This window comes from Lathyrus oleraceus, chromosome 3 (assembly GCF_024323335.1).
Source record: "Lathyrus oleraceus cultivar Zhongwan6 chromosome 3, CAAS_Psat_ZW6_1.0, whole genome shotgun sequence".
In the NCBI taxonomy this organism is placed as follows: domain Eukaryota; kingdom Viridiplantae; phylum Streptophyta; class Magnoliopsida; order Fabales; family Fabaceae; genus Lathyrus; species Lathyrus oleraceus.
In genome coordinates this window covers 267,303,654-267,322,513 of record NC_066581.1, presented here as the reverse complement: position 1 = coordinate 267,322,513, position 18,860 = coordinate 267,303,654, and the positions used below count along the sequence as shown (strand labels likewise).

The 18,860-nt window shown below is 32.9% G+C and overlaps 1 protein-coding gene across 1 annotated transcript; it reads left to right on the top strand.

The window, feature by feature from the left end:
* Positions 1-12,613: 12,613 nt before the first annotated feature.
* LOC127126863 (ethylene-responsive transcription factor 1) lies at positions 12,614-13,234 on the top strand. The gene has a single exon (XM_051055866.1). The coding sequence runs from the start codon at positions 12,614-12,616 to the stop codon at positions 13,232-13,234; it is 621 nt and encodes a 206-aa protein (XP_050911823.1).
* The last annotated feature ends 5,626 nt before the right edge of the window (positions 13,235-18,860 follow it).

Genomic DNA, 18,860 nt, shown 5'->3' with positions numbered 1-18,860 from the left:
AAATTCTATTGAACCGCTCTAAAGCTCGGCTTCTCCCTCGATAGGTGCAACCAACCCTCCTACCTCAGATTTTCCAAGTTTCCACCTCTAAATTTCGAATTCTTACATCATACTATTCCCAATGACAAATTCCCAAAAATTATGATTTTCTCCAAAAGATTAATTTTAGAGTTTTTAGATTTTTCCCAAAAGGGTTACGGTTAACATAACCATAAAATAACGGAGAAAGAGTGACCAAATAAGATTATCTCTATAAACACTTTTGAGATATTATCATATAGAATTGACAAAAAAGGTTTATCACCTACATGTAATTTCATACCATACGGTGGTTTAACATCAAAATTTAATTTTATTAAGAAATCACCAAAAACCATTTTACCTATACAAAAATCATATCGATCATCATATGATCACCAAAACTGACCAAATGAAATCATCCCATTTGAGCACAGATCGTAACAACGATCGACTCCCAAAACCAAATTTTTAATATAAAACATATTCTATAAAACCAAAAACCAAAGGGGTTGGGCCAAGCCCCATATGGTCAGACCAACTGAGTATAATAAAATACTTGTATTTTGGTTTGATATATTTTACAGAGATGAAAAATAACAATAACATGACGCTGATGAGAGGGGTAAGGGAACCCTTATCATTCTGCTGCCTAAAACCCATCTTATAGTAAGCAATCTCCCCCTTACCTTATTGATTGAGCTTTCAAGGTCTTGGTGTTCCTCCCTCTCCAAATCGTTGCCTCAGGATCACACCCAAAATGGTCTCCCCAGACTTAGATGCGCTGTTTAGCGATATGTGTCAAACCTTAGTTTTTTCTTACGATATATATTATGTTTTAACCCAATTAAAGATTAATTCCCAAATATTTAATCCCAAAGAAAATATTTATTTAATTGATAAATAAAATACAATAAATCTTAAATTAAATAATTATTCAATTAAGCGTCACACCTTTAATATTTAAATAAAATATTTATTTGATTTTAAAAGGAAAAATATATTTTTAACATAAGGTGTCACCCTATATTTAAATAATTAAATAATTATTACTATAAACCTCGAATAATTATTATCGTTATTTTAAATAATGAAATAAAATATACCGCTCTTAACCAAATATTTTAATAATTATTAAATTATTAAATTATTAAAATACCCTCGAATACTCTAAAACTTCATAAAACACCCCAAAACACACCACATCGCATAAACAAATTATCAAATAATTCATAAAATGCTATAATTAAATAAAAACAATTAAATAAATTAGGGGTGTTACAACTCCCCCACTTAAAAAGATTTTCGCCCTCAAATATTACATGGTGAAAACAACTCTAGGTAGGATTCCTCCATCCTACTCTCCAGCTCCCAAGTCATGCTACCTCCTGCAGGTCCTCCCCAAATGACCTTAACTAGAGTTATCTATTTGCCTATTAGCTATTTAACCTCTCAGTCTGCGATCCAAACGGGAGCTGCTTCAACAGTCATGTTATCACGAACATGCATATCATCCATCTGGATTACATGCGAAGGATCATGAACATACTTCCGAAGTTGCGACACATGGAAAACATCACACAGGTTTGAAAGAGACGGGGGTAAGGCCACATGATAAGCAACTGCTATAATCCTCTGAGTAACCTGATACGGTCCACTAAAGCGAGGAGTGAGCTTCTTAGACTTCAGGGCTCTTCCAACACCAGTCACTAGAGTGACTCTCTCGAAACTTCAGAATTCCATTCTCCTCAATTTGGAAATCCCCATCGTTGCTTTGACCTACTAATGTTAGTCGATCAAGTAAAGCCAAATCCAATATCTGTTTCTCTTTGATCTCTTTAAGAAAACCACTTGTTAGATTCAACATGCCCAACTTCACACTATTCGAATTCACTTCACATACTAAGCTCAAATCTCTAAATTGTTCAATCATTTCTAGCTTCATGACCATCATTGCTCACATGTGCAAAGATGTCCTGCTCAAAGCATCTGCTACCACATTGGATTTACCAGGATGGTAATTCAAACCAAAGTCGTAGTCCTTCAAAAATTCTAACCATCTCCTCAGTCTCAGTTTAAGCTCCTTTTGATCACTAAAAACTTCAAATTTGGAACGATATAAGTAGTGCCTCCAAATCTTCAGAACAAAAAGAACGTAACTAACTCCAAATCATGTTTAGGATAATTCCTCTCGTGAATCTTCATTTGTCGAGAAGCATAAGCCACCACATGCCCATTCTGCATAAGCACTCCACCTAAACCCATCTTAGATGCATCATAATAAACAACAAACGATTATGTAGGATTACGTAGAATCAACATTGGTGCAGTTGTCAACTTCTTCTTCAAAGTTTGAAAATTTTCTTCACATGGTAGATCCCATACAAAAGGCTGACCCTTCCGAGTCAATTGCGTCAAAGGTAAGGAAAACTTTGAGAAACCCTCAATTAATATCCGATAATAACCAGCCAAGCCAAAAAAAATGATCTCAGTAACCGTCTTCGGAGCCTCCCACTGTAACAATGCATTAAATTTAAAAGGATACACCACTATACCGCCACTGGAAATCACATGAATCAAGAAGTTGACTTCCCGCAACCAAAACTCGCATTTAGATAGTTTTACAAACAAGTTCTTTTCTTTTAAAACCCGAAGTACAATACAGAGATGTTATGCATGCATTTTATCTGATTTATAGTAACTAAGAATATCATCAATGAATACCATAACAAACTTATCCAAGAACGGGTGAAAAGTTTTGTTCATATACTCCATAAATACACCAGGTGTATTAGAAACTCTGAATGGCATCACCGAACATTCCTAGTGATCATACCAAGTTCTAAAGGCAGTCTTAGAAATAACTTCATCTTTCACTCTTATCTGAGGATACCTCGACCTCAAGTCAATCTTACTAAACACACATGCTCCCCCTAGTTGGTCCATAAGATCATCAATTCTGGGAAATGGATATTTATTCTTGATAATTACTTTGTTAAGCTGTCTGTACTCCATACATAACCTCATACCGCCATCTTTCTTCTTCACTAACAATACTAGAGCTCCCTAAGGTGGTACACTGGTAAACTTCTTATCAAGTAAATCTTCCAATTTCTTCTTCAATTCAGCTAACTCTGCTGGAGACATTCTATACGGTGCCATAGATACCGGTCTAGTTCCAGGTATCAAATCAATGTTGAAGTACACTTCTCTTTCTGGTGGAAGATCATTAATATCGTCTAGAAATACCTCTGGAAAATGACACACCATCGGGAAATCATTTATCTTTGCTTTACTTTCTTCCTTCAGGGATGCAAACATCGTAAGAACTTGTGCTTCATCCTTCAGTAGTTCCTCCAATTAATTAGCAGAATCCTGCATCCATGCTTGAGCACCCTCTGGACCATGCTTTCCCTTGAAAGTTGGAGGTTTATTTCTTAGAAACCTGTTCAAACCACAATCACCTCCATCATCTTGTTGATTCTGCTGCCCGTCGCATGGGCCAAAGCTTCCAATGCATCAACGATAGCAAGGCCGATCCTTCCAGCCATATCTCTCTATTCAAGCAAGTAACTATTAGAAGAAACAATGTGTTACAGAGTTTAACTAAACTCGTCACACAAAAGCAAGTAAATAATTAACGAAATACTGGCCGATTGGATCGACTATGCTCTGATACCACTATGTAACACCCTAAACCTCGAATAATAGATTTTAAATAAAGATAAGAGGAAATGGATGTTACTCTATCATAAATACTTCATAGATTATAAAACAAAAGATGTTGCACAACAGAAATTTACTTAGAAACACCATAAAACATGTCTGAATAAAACTGAATCAATACATCATAATACAAATCTCCTAATATTTGATTACAAACAAATCAAAGTAATGCAAACAAACGCTCTTATCCCCAGTGTTACATATCAGAGCATTCTTATTCAAAAACTAGAATATACGAAAGATAAAAGTCTACTGAAAGGCAATAGCCATCTCACTGTAACACCGAACTGCAATCCTGCTAATATATATATATATATATATATATATATATATATATATATATATATATAATATATATATATATATATATATATATATATATATATATATATATATATATATATATATATATATATATATATATATATATATATATATATCAATTACAATTATAAACACACATCACAACAAAATGCAATGCTATGATCCACCAACTCCATCACCTATATGCATGTGGTACCAAAAATATATTGTGGAATCAGAGGAATGTTACTGATTTTATTCCACTAGTCCCTGGTCCTTCCCACCTAGACCAACGATCCCCACCAATGGATCTGAGACTCGCCCCTGGTCATTTCCACCAAGACCAACGATCCCCACCAATGGATCCGAGGCCACCAAAATGGACCGAAGTCCCACCTAAACTCCAAAATACATGAATGCATGGTAATATGAATCACGAATATGCATTTCATGGACAAACATCATAACTCACCAAAATTATGTATAATAATATTTATAAACACCAAAATTATTCCAAAGGATATCACCAAAATATGTTTCATTCACAAATCACAAATTATCCAATAAGGATCACCCAAATTCAATTCACCTAAAATTTTATTTATTAAATAATATATTCACTTTTCTTACACCCAAAATTATTTAGTTAATTATATTCCTAAAAGTGAGTTAAATATACTAACATTTTTATAATATTTTATTAAAGGTATATTTAATTATTTTAGGACTATTTTATCATAATTTAAACTAAGAAAAAATATTTTGTTATTTTTAACTTTATTTATAAAAAAATATTATTATTCACCAGAAAGATTAAACAAAATTTGAAATTTATTATAATCAAAAGATTAATCCTTATGGCATGGGAAAATGTCTTTAAATACATAAAACAAATAAAAAATAAATTATTGAAATTTCAGAAAATAGTAAAACGCTGTTTTCGGAACTTAAACGAGTTTAAACAGTTTAAAAACCGAGTAGTCATAGCATAGCCGTGAGTTTGATGTCTAGGACGATTCCCTTTCCAAAAATATACAATATGAGATATTCTGACATCAGATGACAAACTTGCGCAAAGTTCTACTTAACCACTCTGAAGCGCGACTTCTTCCTCGATAGGTTCAACCAACCCTCCTACCTTAGATTTTCCAAGTTTCCGCCTCCCAATTTCGAATTCTTACACCATACCATTCCCAATGACAAATTCTCAAAAGTTAGGATTTTCCCCAAAATATTAATTTTAGAGTTTTTAGATTTTCCCTAAAAGGGTTACGGTTAAAGGAACCAGAGAAAAAGTGACCAAATGAGATTATCTCTATAAACACTTTTGAGATATTATCCTATAGATTTGACCAAAAAAGTTTATCACCAACATGTAATTTCATATCATACGGTGGTTTAACATCAATTTAATTTTATTAATAAAATCACCAAAAACCATTTTACCAATACAAAAATCATATCGATCATCGTATGATTACCAAAAGTGACCAAATTGGATTATCCCATTTGGGCACAGATCGTAACAAAGATCGACTCCCAAAACCAAAATTTTAATATAAACCGTATTCTATAAAACCAAAAACCAAAGGGGTTGTGTCAAACCCCATATGGTTAGACCACATGAATATAATAAAATACTTGTATTTTGATTTGATATATTTCACAGAGATGAAAAATAACAATAACATGGTGCTGATGAGAGGGTAAGGGAACCCTTATCATTCTGCTGCCTAAAACCCATCATATAGTAAGCAATCTCCTCCCTTACCTTATCGATTGAGCTTTCAAGATCTTGATGTTCCTCCCTCTCCAAACCGCTTCCTCAGGATCGCTCCCAAAATGGTCTCCCCAGACTCACATGCGCCATTTTCCCCTAACTATCAGACTCTTCTTACGATATATATTATGTTTTAACCCAATTAAAGATTAATTCCCAAATTTTTAATCCCAAACGAAATATTTATTTAATTGATAAATAAAATAAAATAAATCTTAAATTAAATAATTATTCAATTAAGCGTCACACATTTAATTTTTAAATAAAATATTTATTTGATTTTAAAAGGAAAATATATTTTTAACCTAAGGTGTCACCCTATATTTAAATAATTAAATAATTATTACTATAAACCTCAAATAATTATTATCGTTATTTTAAATAATTAAATAAAATATTTCCCTCTTAACCAAATATTTTAATAATTATTAAATTATTAAAACATCCTCGAATACTCTAAAACTTCATAAAACACCAAAAACACACCACATCACATAAACAAATTATCAAATAATTCATAAAATGCTATAATTGAATAAAAACAATTAAATAAATTAGGGGCGTTACAATAAGCATATCAATCTACAACATAAAAGGGAAAAAATTGGATTTGTTTAGTATTTAAACTATCTTTCACCATGACGATCTGAAGACAAGTGTTCTTCATATCCTGCATTTAAATATGTTTAAATAGGGGCAACTGTCATACCCTAAATTTTACCCTGAGTTTTTACTTGCATCAACATAGTAAAATAATCTCATTTTATCATTCATTACATCCGTCAAAAAGCATTTATTGGACTTTTAGATGAAAAGTTAGGAGTTCTGACATTTTATCTGGTTTTTATGACATTCATTTAGTGATTTCGTGATTGAGAAGCCGAAAGACTTGTCTTCTCATTCTCAGTGCATGATTCATTCTGTTGCATCATGTTTTAGAGGTCCAGAGGATGGAAATCAAAAGTATTGTCATCATCTGAACCTTTGTAGAGTTTTAATTGTAATTAGAAATGAGAAGCAATTGGTCCATGAGCGCTTGCTTTGCATCTGATTATCTATTCACAATTATTCGATCTGTAAATCAATGCATTCACAAGACATATGCATTATATAATCATCACAACATGCATTTCATTCCGCATAACATTTTAAATATCGCTCGAAATAATTTTTCGGATCTACAGTTAGACTAGTTGAATCAATTTTCAAATGTACATAGAATTAAAGGGCGAAAAATTTCAAAATTGAGCTTGCAGACGTCAGTTTTATTAATCTAGGGTTCACGTAATTTAAACTGACGTGCTCGTTTTATTTTTTTGACTATTTTTTTGATCGCATTTTGATCAACCTGAGTCTTTTTACCGATCATTTTTTCTTAAAATTTTAATAAAAAATTATATGTTTTCCAAAGGTTTATTTTGTGCCGGTCAATTTAGTGCATTCATTTTAAATTTTTGAGTATTTCTTACGCTTAATTTTTATTCATTAAATCCTTTCATTTTTATTTGCTTTTCAAAATTTTCTAAATAATAAAATAATTTTTTATATTTTTGTTTTGATTTAATTTTGATTATTTAAATTAGTTTCATTTTATTTAATTTTTAACTAGTTGGGTCTCTTTTATCTATTAAAATATCTTTAAAGTATATTTTGGTATTTTTTATAATTAAGTAACCATAATATATAAACTAATGCATGGCTTCTGTTAAGGGAACCAATTAAGGTCCACAAACGGCGCAAATCCATACTCTATCATCAATTACGTTTCTTTATACATAAATGCTATTCTAACACTAGATTATGACACCAATCCATTTGACACCAATCCATTTGACACCTAAGCTATAAACATTATTTAGAGTGAGGCACAAATTCCAATGCACACAAAACTAATAAAATAAAGGAAAAAATGGTTTTTACAAGATATTCCCTCAGTCTCATAAAAAATTCCTATATGAACAATTTATGATTCTTAAGAAAATGATTAGATGAGTTGATTTTAATGATGAGATTGATATCATTTATTATAATACCCCTATTAATTATAGTTAAAAGAGTGGTTAAATAAAGTAAAAGTTAATAAATAGGAGTATGGTAGTGGAAAAATAGTAATAAATATTGCATTGATATTGTAAAAGCACAATTATTTTGAGACAGAAAAAAATACAAATGAAACACTCTTTATAAGGAGAAAGTATAATACGATGATATGATGTCAAATTAGAGTGTCAATATATCATTTCTCTTTTTTATATTTTCATTTTTTTTAGAAGAGGGGAGAGAAAAAGTTGACACCCAAACACACTCAGTACCTTCTCATCGAAAAAAAATAAAATTGAACAAGGAACTTGAAGAAAGTTTTCATTTCGTTTTCTTAAGGGATATTAACCATTCTTTCATTTGTTTTCCTCACTGCAACACCAATAAACCCTTCATATCTACCTCTAAAAACACAACTACAACCACATACATTATAGACACACGACAATTAACGTTACACCATTCATTGTGTTTCTTAATTTTCTTTTAAAAGTTTGAAAAAAGAAAAAGTGAGACTTTGTTTAAATAGAGGAAGAGTTTTTTTTTTTTCATTTTTGGGATTTTCTTCTTCCAGGAAATGTAGCGCAATACCACCATTCCTTTTTGTTTCATTTCAACTCACAACCGCCATCTCCTTTTCCTTCCACCTCCCTTCATGTGAACAAAAACCATCCACTCCATTTCTCTGCCATCACCATCTACATCTTAAACTCACCATACACATCCCTCAATCTCTATCTTCGAACTCACCATAGCTCAACTCCATACTCCCTCTGGCGAGCGTGTATCTTCCGCCTACGTGAAACCCGCGCGACCAACCATACAACCATACCGCCTTATTTTCTCGCTGCCGACCACCACCTCTGACCACTACCGCCGCAGAAAAGAGGAGCGAGAGAGAAGCAAATATCGGGAGACTTTGGAAGTTTTTTTATATGCGTTGTTTCTTTCCTTTTGATGTTTATTTGTTGTTATTCTTGTTTTTATTGAGCGAGATTAAAAAATGAGTTTGAGAAGTAAGAGATTAAGAGAAATGGAAGAAAGAAAGTGAAAACTTTATTGTTCTAGGATTTTCACGAGCAGCATGAAGAAGAGGAATTTGTGTTTTGCTTTTTTTCCTTGTCCTTCTTGGACACATGTCAGGATATAAGTGTTTTTTTTTTAATTTTTTGTTATGAGGTTTTGCTTTTTTTTTTTTTGCTTTTTTTTTTTTTTTTTTTCTTTTTTTTTGTTACTTTTATTTATTTATTTATTTTTGATTTATCTATTATTATTACTATCATCATTATTATTATATTGTTTATTATTATTATTATCTTTGATTATTATTACTTTTGTTAATTATTATTATTATTTTTATCATTATTATTATTGTTACTTATTATTAATAATTATTATTGATTTTATTTATTATTATTATTATTATTATTATTATTATTATTTATTTTTGGTGATTATTATTGTTAATTATTCTTATTCTTATTATTAATATTTTATCATTATTATTATTTTTATTAATATTTTAACATTATTATTATTTTTTGTTTATTATTATTATTATTTATTTTTAATTATTATTATTTTTATTATTTTTATTATTTTTATTATTTTTATTATTAATTATCATTATTTTTAGTATATTTATTGATTAATTTGATTATTTAACAAAAAAAATTTTAAAAAATGATTTATTTATCCCATCGGTTTTTTATAGATGCATTAGAGTTTCGGAGTTAAAAATTCAGTTTAACTTTAGAAACGACTTAAATGCATAAAATTTTGTTGATCGGTCTCATTTAGGATGATTCTTACATGACTCACTTTACGATTGCTTAAATAACGTTAAATTCATTAGTTCAAAACTCCGATTTATTTTTGGTTCCTTGACTTTCTCTTGCGCCTTCTTACAACGAGATTTTTGTTATTTACAGTTTGTTTATTCAGCTTGTTTTTGTCAATTACCGTAGTGTATCCTCATTCTACAAATTGTATCCTCATTCCCGTAATGTGTAATAAGTTTATCGCTTTCATTTATTCTTATTGTATTAGTTGATTGTTATCCAAAGATTAAAATCAATCTTTTTCAGAAAAAGAACAAAAATGAACACTCGATCCAACGTCGAGTCTTTTTCCCAAATCAAATCCAAATTGAATACAAAGTCGAGCACATTTCTCGATTAACTCAAACTCTTTTTATAATCAACTTGCAACGCTTGATCCAACATCAAATTGTTGTTGTAAAACTTTTTTTCATAATAAAATTGAAAGACAAAGGACCAAGAGATGTACATCTCTTAAGACCCCTTTATGGTCGAGCGTTCGAAGCACACCGAATTCAAAACAATTGTTAGTCTTTCAAATAAAAAACAAGTTAAAACAAACTTGGAATGAGGGACAATGAGACCACATCCATGCATACCCCGAGTAAACGTGCGCTTGGTGCACACCTCTGTCAAATGTTTACTCACCTTCCGTAAAGATCAAATCTTCATGATAAAAGCAACTTAACCAATCAAACTTGTTTTCTGCCCTATGTGCGACTTTGAAAACATTTTCAGAAATGAGTGTGCTTTATCGATAACCAAGTGAAACAAAAAAAGACTTCCGCTTCCAAGAGCGAGCAATAAGTATAGATTTAGTCACTCGATATGTCTAAAGGACCACCCCTTAAAAGCGATCAACCCAATAGTTCTTTCTAAGTAGAACTACATAGTCTTGAGTTCTCCATAGCACCTGGAGATACATAGAAGCAGGATTGAGAAATCTTATCAAACATACCTTAATAAAAAGCACCCATTTAATAAAAAATGTTCTTTTTTTCTCTTTTCTCACTCGATAAGTAGTAGAAGATCGCAAACAATATCACGCTAAAACTCTTACACGAAACTAACTAAATGGGCCTCATTGTGTACAACGGATATGAGGGGTGTTAATACCTTCCCCTTACATAAACGACTCCCAAACCCAATTTGGTTGTGATGACCATTTCTTTTTCTTTTTGTTTTTCGTAGGTTTTATCGATATTTTCCCTTTCCCTCTTTCGAGAATAAATAAAGTGCGGCGACGATTCTGTTTTGTTTTATATTTTGAGCGTTCCTTACGCTTATGTATTTTTCACGCCGCGACAGGTTGTACGTCAAAACTATTAGGTGGCGTGACATGAGTTTAAGAATGAGACTTGCTGATGGAGAAGGATCATCACGTCCATCTGTATTAACCGCTGAAATGCTAGTAACTGTGACAAACTTAGCGCATATCGAGGAAACACGTGAAACAATGATAAGAAATGCAGAAGTGGAAGAAATGAGGATAAAGCAAACAAAGATGGAAGAAGAGATGAGGAGAAAATCAATGGAGTTTGGAAATGAGTGCGTACATAGATTTGAACAATTTATGGGCTCACAAATGAACCAAGGTTTTGGTGGTGGATATGGAGGAGTCCGTGGATACAAAGGAGTTGATGAGGAGGAGGAGGAGGAAGAAGAAGATAATTAAATTGTTTGGAATATGAAAATTTTAATATATATTTTTAAATTTAACTTTGGTGGATATGGAGATTATTTATTTTTATTTCGCCTTTAATCATGAATTATTTTATTTTATAATTTTATTTAAATTTTATTATACGTAATTTAAAACTATCTATTTATTTATTTATTATATTGATGATATTTTATTATATTATATTATAATATTTATAATAATATAATTATAATACTTTTATATGCAATATTATAAACTTTAGTAAGGGATTAAACCCCTCACAAATAATCAGCCAATATGCAAGGGTTAATCCCTTCATAAATACCAAAACATAGATGCATTTCTCAGAGGCTTAGTCCCTAACAAAATACTAATACATTGCGTCATCTAACTTGCGCTTACGGCTGCGTGTCAGTAGGAGAAAATTTGGAGATTATATTTTGCGATGGGCTTAGTCCTAAACTAAATAGTGACGTGACAGACGCCTCGTAAATAATTTCCGATGACCTATCCCCTCATAAAAAAAATTGTGAAGAATTTTTTGCACTAGAAAGAGGTTTAACCCCTAACTAAAAATGTTTTTTTTTGTAGTGAAAGATATACTTAATGTAATAAAATTGGTTGCATTTAATTATTTTATATATGATTGAAAAATGATTGAAAAGATGAAAAAAAGGAAAATGAGAAAAACGTTAGAAAAATAATTTAATTATTTATTACTTAATAAAGTAAGAAAAATATCAATTTACCAATAAAATTCTCCTATTTTTATTTATGTGTCAGAATGTGAAGTGAAGTTAAAAATGAAAATTTTAAAGCATTTTGTTTTCTTAACTCTATAGGAGAAGTCAATAATATGATAAACGATGTAACATATAAAGAAAAAATGAGATGCTAAATAAATCTAGGAGAACATTATAAGATATAAAAATATTTTTGGTGATAAACAAATTATAATTTTGCACGCCGGTAACCAATATATTAAACTAATTATATTCAACAAAAGGAGAAGAGATTAAAAAATTATCAAAACAGAGGTTTTATAAATTGTATATTCATTTCACAACTAAAAAAATCTATGACGTTTCACAGAAGTTACCATAAATGGAGGAATATTATAATTAAACAAATGAAATAACACCACGCGGTTTCAATATCGATTTTTGAATAAACAAATCCATAAACCAAGAACTGTTGCTATATATAAATAAATAAACTGAATATAGCACAATATTCTCTCGGTGCTCCCTCTAACACTAAAAAATGGCTTCCACCATCAAAGAATCAGATTTTGAATATTTTGAACACATTCAACAATACCTTCTTTTTGATGATTCCAGCAGTCTTACATCTCATGAAACTTTCCCAAACCCTAAAAGTGACATTGATTTAGACACTGCTGTAGAGGTACGTGAAATCACGCCTCCGATATGGAAGCCATACAGAGGCGTGAGGCGTAGGCCATGGGGAAAGTTTGCAGCGGAGATAAGGGATCCAAAAAAGAATGGCGCTAGAGTTTGGCTTGGAACTTATCAGACTGAAGAGGAAGCAGCTTTAGTTTATGACAAAGCTGCTTTCAAAATGCGTAGCCGGAAAGCCAAGTTAAATTTTCCTCACCTCATTGGTAACGATGTCTCCACATCGGAACCAAAGAGGGAGGTTGTTTTGAAACGGGACTCGCCTGAACTTTCTTCATCTGAGGAAAGTTTTGGATCGTCGCCACTTGGATCGAACAGGAGGAAGGGTATGGCTGACCTACTTAACAAATTAGCTAAGAATAGAAGTCAAGCCATGGTGGTTGAGAATGAAAAGTCCTCAGAAGCAGATGATTTTGAGCAATGGGTGAATGAGTTGAATGATTGCACTACAATATGGAGCTCATAGAGTAGTTGTGTTCATTTTATGCTTTCTTTTAATTTGTGCAGTTTCATGATATTTTTGCATTACCCTCTTGATATTTGAGGGGTGATGTTTAAACAAAACTATAACAATGTTGTAACTTTTCCAGAAAAGTATTTCTTTGGTTTTGATGTTAAGTTGAAAAATAATGCATGTTTACGATGCACAAATTTCAGTTTTTGTTTCTATAAGGCAAATAATATATTAAAATTATGCAAAGATTATTCTTAGGTTTCCGATAAACAATCTTTTTTTTTCAATATTAGACCCTAGCATTTTAATATTCAAATGTATAGAAGTTACACACATTCTCAAGTGCCTTTTTAAGTAGCCATTTTGATCACCAAATGTGTTTTTTAAATCATTTTGATCCTCTCAACGCTCTTGAGCCAGGTGGTTGATGGAATTTAATGCTAATACATTGTACTTCCATTCTTGCATCAAAACTAGAGGTAATAGAAACCATATCACGACTTTGAAAGTCGAAGATAGTCGAAAATTACTTGATATTTTTCTCGATACTTTTTTAGGCTCAATCTGATTGATCCCACGTTGTTGTAATATGCTTTAAAATTTCAAATGAGAAAATATAAAAAAAAAACAAATTTTAATATTAATATTTTTCGGGCTTGTTTATCCGCCGTATTTAGGATCCATTTGGGTTTTTACAATTATAAATATGATTCTCTCCCATTTGTTGTGAACACAAGTTGTAGAAAGTGCATAAGGTATCAACTCAACTGAGAAGCAAAAAGTAAAATTTTATTTTTGTGATTTGACCGTCTTTGGGGATTATCTAAGAGATTTGAAAAACAATTTAAACACCTTGGGTTCGTGTGACTCTTATATTGATAGTTGGAGATATTGAGAAATACTTTGATAAATAATAAGATTTATCATTTTACTGTCCCTATACAACCTAATCTCTTGTTTAATTCGAGTAGATTTATCATTTTATTTATGTTTTAATGCATTATAGATGTTTTTGCAGTATTTAACTTAGAGCATAATAGGGGCTATCTCTTCTAATTTTGATGTATATGTTGCTTATTTTTTATGTAATATTCTGATGAGCTAAGGCAAGACAGTTGAAGACAGAACCTGGGAGTTCAAGCTGGAACAAAAATGAATTCAGTTAAGGAATGAAATGAAGAATCAACTGAATCCCTAGGGCATACGTTGATAAGGAGCTACATTTGGGAATGAATATTTGTTTGTGTGCTGGTAGAACTCCATTGAGTTGAGTGGATAAGACTCATGGCACTACAAGGCAAAAGAAGGTACAATATTGTTGTAAGAAATAGTGGAGAGAAAAAAAGTTTCTTCTTCTCATACCTTCTAGTGCTGACTACTGAAGCCTGGTGCGACTGAAGTCATCACTTGCTGGTTATCCACCACATGGAAGCTTTACGTTACTTTTAGGTTATAATTTCCTTTTCATCTCTTCTTTAAGAATGTTCCTTCAGAACTAGCTTTGTAAGTTGTACTCAACTCATCATAAGCTAAACCATTTATTTGTTGAGAAATGAGAAGTTAATCTGAAGTTGTTTTTATGTTAAAATGGTGTATTATTTAGTGCCTTGTTTTATTATGTGGTAACATGTTTAAATATATTTCTTTTAACAATCAACTTAGAAAAAGATAAAAGCTTGTTGTTGCGAGAGATCCAACAACAAGTGGATTTCATAATAAAAGTAGTTGCATGAGTAGGATAGAGGTATCCACTCACTTAGTTTGCTTAGAGATAAGAAACTTCAACTATAAAGGAATTTCAGAAGACAAACAAACGTATCCTAGGATTATAAGTGAGACTTAGAGATTTGTTACCTTGCCCTTGTATGCATATTTTTGATGTTGTAGAAATACATTTTGAGATCACTCGCTGATCTTTTCTAGAACGACACATCACATCATATACATATAATTACTTCATACATATTAATCGATCACACGTCAACATATACTCTCTTGATATATTCACAGCACTCTCTCTACAATATTGATTTACTGATTTGAGAAACATTGAACTTGTGACCATCTATTATTATTTTTACTCTTACTCATGCTTAATATCTAAATATAGTTTCTTATAAAATCAATCACTACGCCAAAAACTGGAATAGACAGCGCACCTTAGAGGGCGCTTTATTACAAAAGCGCCCTCTAAAGTGAAGCGAAAAATAAGGAGCAATAGACAACGCACTTTAGAGGGCGCTTTTGTAACAAAGCGCCCTCTAAGGTGAAGCGAAAAAATAAGGAGGAGATAGAGGGACAACAATACATGGCGCTTTTTAGAAAGCGCCCTCTAAGGTTACCCTTAGAGGGCGCTTTTAATAAAACGCTGTTATAAGTCCATGTGCATTTCCAGCTTATAAAGCGCTTCTGGAAAGCCTTAGAGAGCGCTTTCATAAGCGCCCTCTTAGGCCCCCTTTAGAGGGCGCTTTGTTTCCACAAGCGCCCTCTAAGGTGAAACGAAAAAATAAGGAGGAGATAGAGGGACAACAATACATGGCGCTTTTTAGAAAGCGCCCTCTAAGGTTACCCTTAGAGGGCGCTTTTAATAAAGCGCTGTTATATGTCCACGTGCATTTCCAGCTTATAAAGCGCTCTGGAAAGCCTTAGAGAGCGCTTTCATAAGCGCCCTCTTAGGCCCCCTTTAGAGGGCGCTTTTTTTCCACAAGCGCCCTCTAATGTCCCCTTTAGTAAACATTAAAATTATAACATACTGCGCGTTTTGTTATTTCACTATCTGTTATTAGCGTTCTTTTTCACGTTAGGGTTCTGAGGCGTTTTCCTTCCACCTCTGTTAGATCTACATGCGCGTTTCCTCCTTCTACCAATCAAAGGTACACGCTTTTCCCAATTTCTGTTTTACCTTATTACTGCGCGTTTCCTCCTTCTTTTTCATGTTATTGCTTTGTTTTAGCTTTGCCCAATTTCTGTTTTACCTTATTACTGCGCGTTTCCTCCTTCTACGTTTGTTTCGACCATGATAGCGGATGCAATAGGAAATTGACGGTTGGTTTTTAGTGACCATGATAGCGCATGCAATGTGTTATACGACCTAGGTCCGAATGTGTTTGAACTCTTCTGAAATTGTTTTTTGTTTATTCTAATTAGTAATGGATAATACATGGATGTCTTCCAATCGATTGTCGAGAGAGTACGAGAATGGGGTATCAGAATTCGTTAAGTTTGCCGTTGCGCACGCCGAAGACCCCAGTAGAATGATATGTCCTTGCTTGGGTTGTTGTTATGGAAAACGGGTTGACGCAGTTCAGTTGACATCGCATCTAATGAGGCATGGAATTGATCGAAGTTATACATGTTGGAATTTGCATGGTGAGAAAAGTAACGATAATGTTGAACCGAGGGATAGTACGACCTATGCCTCAAACTATAGTGGCGCAGATACATACGATTGTGATCGAGTTGAAGAGATTGCAGAAGCACTTGAAGGAGATCTTAAGGATTGTCCCGAAATGTTTGAGATGTTGGTAAGTGATGCAGAGAAACCTTTGTATGATGGTTGCACTAAATTCACAAGATTGTCTGCGGTATTAAAGTTGTACAACTTAAAGGCGGACAATGGGTGGTCGGATAAAAGTTTCACAGAGTTATTAGCCCTTTTGAAAGATATGCTTCCTGAGGATAATGTTCTTCCCAATCGAACATATGAGACCAAAAAGATGTTGTGCTCTATTGGCATGAGCTATGATAAGATACATACATGTCCAAACGATTGCGTTTTGTTTCGAAATGAGTATGCATCGTTAAATGAGTGTCCTAAATGCGGTGTCTCACGATATAAGAACAAGTTGTCTCCAACAAAAGTCTTGTGGTATTTTCCTGTTATTCCGAGATTTAGACGCATGTTTCGTAGTGAAACCGATTCAAGACACTTGACCTGGCATGCAGATGAAAGAATTATAGATGGAAAGTATCGACATCCGGCAGATTCACCACAGCGGTTGAAAATTGATAATGATTATCCTGAATTTGGAGAAGAATCAAGAAACCTTCGCTTGGCATTATCTACTGATGGAATGAACCCACACGGTATCCAGAGTATCTCACACAGTACACGGCCCGTGATTATTATGATTTATAACCTACCTCCATGGCTATGTATGAAGCGTAAGTACATGATGTTGTCTATGTTGATAACAACCAGGGAATGACATAGACGTGTACTTGAAGCCCTTAATCGAAGATTTAAAGATTTTGTGGGAGACCGGTGTGGAGGTTTATGATGGATATAGGAAAGAAAGTTTCAACTTGAGGGCGATGTTGTTTGGCACAATTAATGATTTTCCAGCATACGGAAATCTATCAGGGTATAGCATAAAAGGTCAATGTGCGTGTCCTATTTGTGAAGATAAAACAGATTGGAAGCGCTTGGAGTTTGGTCAGAAGAATGTCTTTCTCGGTCATCGGAGATTCTTAAATTCAAATCATCACTACCGTGGATGGAGAAAGGCGTTCAATGGAGAGACAGAACAAGGCAGAGCTCCACCTATATTGACGGGTGATCAAATTTTTGAAAAGGTGAAAGATTTGGATACTCAGTTTGGCAAGCCTTTTGCCCACACACTTGTCAAAAGTGGGTGGAAGAAGAGGTCAGTTTTTTTTGAATTGCCGTATTGGAAGTCCTTGTATGTGAGACATTTTCTTGATGTTATGCATATTGAAAAAAATGTATTTGAAAGTGTTATTGACACGTTACTCAATATACAAGGAAAGTCTAAGGATGGCCTTAAGGCAAGAAAGGACTTGATAGCGATGGGAATAAGAACTGAATTAGGACCCTTGAAGAAAGGAAAACGAACATATCTACCTCCTGCTGCTTATACTCTATCTAGAAAGGAGAAAAAAACATTGTGTAAGTTTCTAAGTGAAGTTAAAGTTCCAGAAGGGTACTCTTCAGATATTAGAAGACTTGTGTCTATGAAAGACCTCAAGTTAAAGAGTTTAAAGACCCATGATTGCCATGTTATAATGGAACATTTTCTCCCAATAGGTATACGTTCTATTCTTCTAGAAAAAGTAAGAAGCTCTATAACTAAGTTGTGTTCTTTCTTCAAGTCAATTTGCAGTAAGGTGATCAATCCTGCGATCTTACCAATGTTGCAAAAAGAAATCGTTATTACTTTGTGTGAGCTTGAAATGTTTTTTCCTCCATCATTTTTTGACATAATGGTACATCTAGTTGTTCATCTTGTGAAAGAGACACAATTGTGTGGACCAACTTATATGAGATGGATGTACCCTGTTGAACGTTATATGAAAATATTAAAAGGGTACGTGAAGAACCGAAGTCGACCAGAAGGTTGTATGGTTGAAAGATACATTGTTGAAGAAGCGATTGAGTTTTGTACTGAATATTTGTCTAATGTTCAGTCAATCGGACTCCCCAAGTCTCAGCTTGTCGAAAAGAAAGAAGGAAAAAATCTAATTGGAAATAAAATCGTGGCAGTATCAAGGGTCGAACGGGATCAAGTGCATTTGTATGTTCTGCACAATGAGAATGAGGTTGAGCCGTATGTTGAAATTCACAAGGATGTTCTCCGAGGTTTAAATCCCAATAGAAATGAAAATTGGATAGTACGAG